Below are 6,903 nucleotides of genomic sequence, written 5' to 3'. Positions count from 1 at the left end.
TCAGCTCACTGTAAGCTCTGCCTCCCGGCTTCAAGTGATTCTTCTGCGTCAGCCTCCCGAGTAGCTGGGACTACAGGCATATGCCACCATGCCTGGCTAATTTTTTGTATTTTTAGTGACAGGGTTTCACTGTGTTAGCCAGGATGATCTTGATCTCCTGACCTTGTGATCCACCTGCCCTGGCCTCCCAAAGTGCTGAGATTATAGGCATGAGCCACCATGCCTGGCCAGTAACATTTACTTCTGATGGCATTCGTGATGCTTGAATGAAGTGTCATCCGTCAAGCACTCGGCACAGTGCCTGCTCAGTAAATTATAACAATAATGACTCTTAGTGCCACTGTGATCACCTGGGGGAAAGGATACTGCAGGCTATGTAAAGGCATGGAGACTTGAGAGTCTGAGGCATGATTTGGGCCAGCAAGCAGTGTGGAATAGAGATGTGGGGTTTGTAGCAGAAACTGCAAGAGGTGTTGCACCGTGGGGCCATATCTACAACCTTCAGTTGTCCTTCCCTCCTGCAGGTGGAGATGGGGCCCTTTAAACATACAGTGGACGATGGGCTGGATGTGCGGAAGGCAGCCTTTGAGTGCATGTACTCACTGCTTGAGAGCTGCCTGGGCCAGCTGGATATCTGTGAGTTCCTGAACCATGTGGAAGACGGGCTGAAGGATCACTATGACATTCGGGTAGGACCAAGCCCCCTGCCAGATCTATGTGCCCCTGTACCAAGGGATAGTCAGGCACCACTGGACCCATGCTTGTTTGTCCTTGCTCCCTACTCCAGGCACCCAATGAAAAAAGCTGCATTGTTGTTTTCTGATAAGAAAAGGAACCAGTGCCTCAAACACCTTTGGTGGGAGTCTACACTGGGCAAGCTCTTTGGAGGATGGTTTGGCAGCAACTGGAAAAAAAAAATGTCCAGGTGTGGTGGCTCATACCTATAATCCCAGCACTTTGGGATGCCAAGGCAGGAGGATGGCTTGAGCCCAGGAGGTTGAGGCTGCAGTGAGCTGAGATTGCACCACTATACTCCAACCTGGGCAACAGAGTGAGACTGTCTCAAAAAAAAAAAAAAAAAAAAAAAAAAAGGCGGGGGGAATTCCCGGATAAAACTTTTGACCTAGCAACTCCATCTCATCCCATTTGACCTGTACACAGAGCCTCTGAGCTGACTCCTACACAGGTTCTGAGTTTTATGTACAAAATTGTTCTTCACAGCCTCTGGGAGTTGGGAAAGCTGGCAGCTGCCTAATTGTCCATCTGTAGATAACTGGCTCCATCAGCTGGGCACCTCCAGCTGTGGAATGCTAGCGACATTGAGGAGCAAGCTGCATCTCTTCATGTTGTGATCTGAAAGAGCTCCAAGCCCCACTATTGAGTGGCAAGAGCTAGTTCCAGAAGTTAGGGCCATTTTCTTACCTGAGGGAGTGAGTCTGGGGTCAGCGGGGCAGTTGGGATACTTTGGTTTCTTCATTTTATATCTTTCTATATCTTTTTTGAAATTTTAAAGTTTATTCACAAATACAATAGAAATCGTTACTTTTTAATTGTGGCAAAATAATAACACAAGTTACCATCTTCACTATTTTTTCTTTTTTTTTTTTTTTGAAACGGGTCTTGCTCTATCATGCAGGCTGGAGTACAGTGGCATAATCTTGGCTCACTGCAACCTCTGCCTCCCAGGTTCAAGTGATCCTCGTGCTTCAGCCTCCCTAGTAGCTGGGACTAAAGGCACTCACCACCATGCCTGGCTAATTATTTTTGTATTTTTAGTAGAGATGGGGTTTCACCATGTTGGCCAGGCTCGTCTTGTACTCCTGACCTCAAGTAATCTGCCTGCCTCGGCCTCCCACAGTGCTGGGATTACAGGCATGAGCCACTGCAACAGACCCCGTCTTCACTTTTTTTTGGAGACAGAGTCTTGCTTTGGCACGCAGCCTGGAGTGCAGTGGTGTGATCTTGGCTCACTGCAACCTCCGCCTCCTGGGGTCAAGCGATTCTCCTGCTTCTGCCTCAGCCTTCTGAGTAGCTAGGACTACAGGCACATGCCACAATGCCTGGCTAATTTTTTTGTGTTTTTAGTAGAGACAGCATTTCACTGTGTTAGCCAGGATGGTCTCGATCTCCTGACCTTGTGATCCACCCACCTCGGCCTCCCAAAGTGCTGGGATTATAGGTGTTAGCTGCTGCACCCGTCCTCCATCCTCACTATGTTTAAGTGCACAGCGCAGTGGCATTAAGCACATTCACACTGCTGTGCAGCTGTCACCACTGTCCATCTTAGAACTTTCTCCTTCCCAGATTCAAACTGCACCCATTAAACACTATTCTCCATGAATTTGACTACTCTAGGATTCTGCCCTTGTAAGTAGAATCATATGGTATTTGTGCTTTTGTGACACACTTGTTTCACTTAGTGTGATGTCCTCAGGGTTCATCCATGTTGCAGCATGTGTCAGAATTTCCTTCTGTTGTATGTACAGACCACAGTTTGTTTACCCATTCATCCATCGCTGGACATTCGGGTGTTCCCAGTCTCTGGCTATTATGAGTAATGCTGCTGTGAACATAGGTGTTCCAGTATCCTTTGGAATCTTGCCTTCAGTCCTTTTCACTTTACCCAGAAGTGAAATTTTGGATCATATGGTAATTCTGTGTTTAATGTCTTAAGGAACTGTCATGCTACAACTTTATTTTAGAATTTTTTTTTATTTTGAGATGGAGTCTCACTTTATTGTCTAGGCTGGCTGGAGTACATTGGTGCAATCTCAGTTCACTGCAACCTCCGCCTCCTGGGTTCAAGTGATTCTCCTGCCTCAGCATGTTGAGTAGCTGGGATTACAGATGTGCACCACCATGCCTGGCTAATTTTTGTATTTTTGTAGAGATGGGGTTTCACCATGTTGGCCAGGCCGGTCTTGAACTCCTGACCTCAGGTGATCCACCCACCTTGGCCTCCCAAAGTGTTGAGATTAACAGGCGTGAGCCACTGCACCTGACCCCATACCACAACTTAAAAATATATATATATATATATATATATATATATATATATATATATATATATATACTAAGCCTGAGTCACTTTTTATAACAAAAACTAATACAAAGTAATCAAAAGCAATTCATACTTGTTTCCAAAAGCGCCAGGCACAGTGGCTCATGCCTGTCATCCCAGCACTTTGGGAGGCTGAGGCAGGTGGATCACAAGGTCAGGAGTTCAAGACCAGCTTGGCCAAGATGGTGAAACCCCATCTGCACTAAAAATACAAAAATTATCTGGGTGTGGTGGCGGGTGCCTGTAATCCCAGGTACTGAGGAGACTGAGGCAGGAAATTCCTTGAACCTGGGAGGCAGAGGTTGCAGTGAGCCAAGATTGTGCTACTGCACTTCAGCCTGGGCAACAGAGCAAGACTCCGTCTTAAAAAAAAAACAAAAAAAAACACCCAAAAGCTTCCCCTACCCAGAGAGGCCTGTTGTAAGACTCAGTGTGTTTCCTGGGATGATGCACATAGACCCTCGTTCATTAGTCAACTGATGCTGAGTGGTGCCAACACACCGTGGTCGGTGCGAGAGGTGGGGTTCCTGCTCTCAAAGCTGTGGAGACGAGTGTATGAGATCTGTTTTCTAGAAATGGGATCACATCACACATGCTGTTTTTTCGCCAGTCTTTTAACTTACATTTACTCTATGTAGTTGTTTGCTTTGCTTTTCAGTACATATCAGACCTCACCGTCATTTCACAGCTGCAGGAGTTCCCATTTCTGTTGCACCCACATGTAGCTTATTCGCACATTTTCACTATTACAGACAATGCTGCTGTGAACACCTTGGGGCATCACTGTGACCCATGCTAGGGTGGAGTGCATGTTCCTGTTAAGGTATCTGATGTCCGTGGTCAGGCTGCACCTCCTGCAGGCGGGCGTGCCTCCGACCACTCCAAACTCCTTCCTGCACTTCCAGTCTGCCTGTCTCTTCCTTGGCTTTATTATTGCTTTAAACCCTTGCTTCCTGCCAACTCCCAAGAAAGAGAAAAGAAATGACATCAGTTCTACATAACTTCTCTGGGGTTCCAGCCCCAAGGTCTTTGTTGAGAAAGGGGGTTGGATTTTCCAGTGTAGGCCGTGAGAACTAGTAGGAAATGATGGGGCACACAGAGCTGAACAGGACTTTCCACCACAGGACTTTTCCTCCCAGGAGGTTCCAGGTGGGAGGGGTGTACTCAGCTTCTCTCATTTAGGTATGCCTGGTATTAGGCATCTTGGGGCGCTAGTGACCCCAGAACACAGATTAAGGAGTTCTTGGCTGGTCCAACACTGCAGCTTGTGGGGATTTTTCCCAGGCTCGAGCAAGTCTCTTCCGTCCACTCTGGCCATATCCTCGTGCCCGCCCTCCAGGAGAGCAGGACAGGGTCTAGGCACCAGTGCAGCCTTGGAGCCCACTCTGCTGCCACCCCCTGGGGTGAAGAGGGTGGGTGTGACAGCTCTAGAGCCCATAGCTTTGTGTTATCTTCAAGTGAGCCTTTGGAGAGGGAGTGAACGCCGCCCCGTTCACAGGAAGACAGGGAGTCTTGTCTGGTTCGAGGACACAGGGTGGTGGAGAAGTCAAGAGTCATAGCTCATGGAGTCCAGCACCGCTGCTTCTCACTGCTGTGGGCTGGGCCTCCTTCTTCACTGTGGGGTGTAGGAGGGTCAGGGTGTGGGGATGGGTAGGGTGGGGATTTCAGATAGCCATTCTTTATACTGTGCAAGGCTTCTTTGTGAAGACTTGACCATTTTCAAAAGAGATGACAATTTTTCTCCTACAGGCCAAGTCCAGGCCTGCAGCTGTGTTTAGTTAGTGTCAAAGTTTTTGTTTGGTTTTGAAATTAGGTGCCAACATTCAAAAATCGAGATTTTTTTTTTTTTTTACTTGAAAATTGGGATTTCTTTTGAAAACAATCCAGTGGCCCCAAGCCACATGTCTGCTTTCCCACCTGGCCATAGTCGGCTAGAGCCGAGCAGCCCCTGTGGCTGCAGCAAGGGCTCCCTGCTCCGTCCCAGGCCCCAGCGGCCCCCTTCACTCATCCCCAGCATCTGCCTGACCCGTAGGCATCTGAGCTTGAGAACCATTCCCTCCCTGGTGCTTCTTATCTGATCCTCCTCAGGTCAGCCTGAGGAGTAATTGGCAAAGAAAGTGTCACCATTCGAGGAAACAGACCCAGAGAGGGAGAGACTCTGGCAGGACTTCATGGTGGTCTGGACTTGGGCTTCAGGTTTCGGGTGTGGGCCTCTGCTCTTTCCCAGGGCTGGCTGCTGCACCATCTCACCAAGAATTCTGTTTCCTTCCTTCTGGGCAGATGCTGACCTTCATTATGCTTGCCCGGCTGGCCACCCTGTGTCCTGCACCTGTCCTACAGAGGGTGGACCGACTAATTGAGCCACTTAGGGCCACCTGCACTGCCAAGGTAAGTCTCTGACCTAGCCCTAGCCCAGGCCCTGGAGCACCTATTGAGTCTTCAGCCAGTTGTTCATTTACCCCTTACTAAGCACGTGTGTAGTGCAGGTGATGCTGTGAAAGTGCTTCAATCATTATCATTGCCCTACAAAGTACTTCTTATCATCACTGTATACACAGGGGAACAGAAGCTTTGAGAGATTGTTATTGGCCAAGGCTACACTGCTAGTAAATTGCAGAAATGGATTCAGATCCACCTGTCCCTTCTTCCATTCATTAAATACTTCCTGGGTGCTGAGCCTCACGGGAGATACTAAAGATGTAACATTGAGTCTGATAGATTCCCTATTGTCAATCTCTCACCTCTTTGTTGGGAAGCTGGGTTAGATGATTCATCTAGAGCGAAGTTGCTGCTAGACTAGAGTGCCTGAAGGGTCTGGAGGCGGGATCTGGGGTGGAAGCTCCCATGGAAAGCTGGTGTTGGAAGCAGAGCCTGGTGCACCTAGGTGGTACCTAGTAAGTACCTGTTGAATGAAAGAGTACATCTGGGTTTTCTGAGGATGGGAATCATTATCAAAAGGAGAGCAGTGTTTTAGATTGGCGCTTAAAGAGGAGACATACCCATAGAGTGGTGATTTTCAAAAATGAAATCTTCTGTGGATAAAACATTAAAATTAGTAGTTTATTCATAGAAACCTGCCTTGTAAGTTTACATTTTTAACATATGCTCACTATTGAGTCAATCCAAAAAAAGCTTCTGCAAGACCAGGGCAGTTTTGACAATCTCTGGCCAAATCATATCTAGTTTTCTGTGAGCTCTGTTGCACCAAGAAAAGTCCCAGTTCTTAAAAGGGGAGGTATACATGGTACTGCTGTGCCAGAACATTCTTGCAGTAGGCCAAGGTGGCAAGAGAAGCTCTGCTCTGAGTTCCCACAAGAGCCACTCATCTGGCCATGCAGAAGATGCTGTCTGTTGGGCACTGGGATGAGCGTGGACACATCCACACCCACAGTCCTTACCCATGACTCTAAAATCTGCCAAGCTCTGACAACCAAAAGCTTTTTAGGAACCTGTCAACAGGACTTGAAGTGGTATGAGGCTATGATCTTTAATTTTCTTTTGTTAAACAGTCAGCTCTCTGTATCCGCAGGTTTCACACAGATTAGTCAGAAAACAGGCTGGGCGCGGTGGCTCATGCCTGTAATTCCAGTACTTTGGGAGGCTGAGGTGGATGGATCAAAAGGTCCAGGAGATCGAGACTGTCCTGGCCAATGTGGTGAAACCTGGTCTCTACTTAAAATACAAAAAACTAGCTGGGTGTGGTGGTGCACGCCTGTAGTCCCAGCTACTCGGGAGGCTGAGGCAGGGGAATCGCTTGAACCCAGGAGACAGAGGTTGCAGTGAGCTGAGATCACACCACTGCACTCTAGTCTGGTGACAGAGCAAGACTCCCATCTACAAAT

At 47.9% G+C, this 6,903-nt stretch overlaps 1 protein-coding gene across 2 annotated transcripts in view; it reads left to right on the top strand.

The window, feature by feature from the left end:
* The window catches only part of CAND2 (cullin associated and neddylation dissociated 2 (putative)), a 40,894-nt gene that overhangs the window by 30,799 nt on the left and 3,192 nt on the right, over positions 1 to 6,903 (top strand). The window contains exons 13-14 of one of the 2 annotated variants that reach the window (XM_017501421.2): positions 525 to 689; positions 5,342 to 5,449. In XM_017501421.2, the coding sequence (XP_017356910.1) occupies positions 525 to 689; positions 5,342 to 5,449 (273 nt within the window). Of the gene's footprint in view, positions 1 to 524; positions 690 to 787; positions 971 to 5,341; positions 5,450 to 6,903 lie in introns of those variants that run through there. The other variant, XM_037728822.1, reaches the window with a different exon arrangement.

Source organism: Cebus imitator, unplaced genomic scaffold (genome assembly GCF_001604975.1).
Source record: "Cebus imitator isolate Cc_AM_T3 unplaced genomic scaffold, Cebus_imitator-1.0 Scaffold281, whole genome shotgun sequence".
Lineage (NCBI taxonomy): Eukaryota > Metazoa > Chordata > Mammalia > Primates > Cebidae > Cebus > Cebus imitator.
Note: the sequence above shows the minus strand (reverse complement) of the source record. Positions and strands in the feature narration are given on the sequence as shown.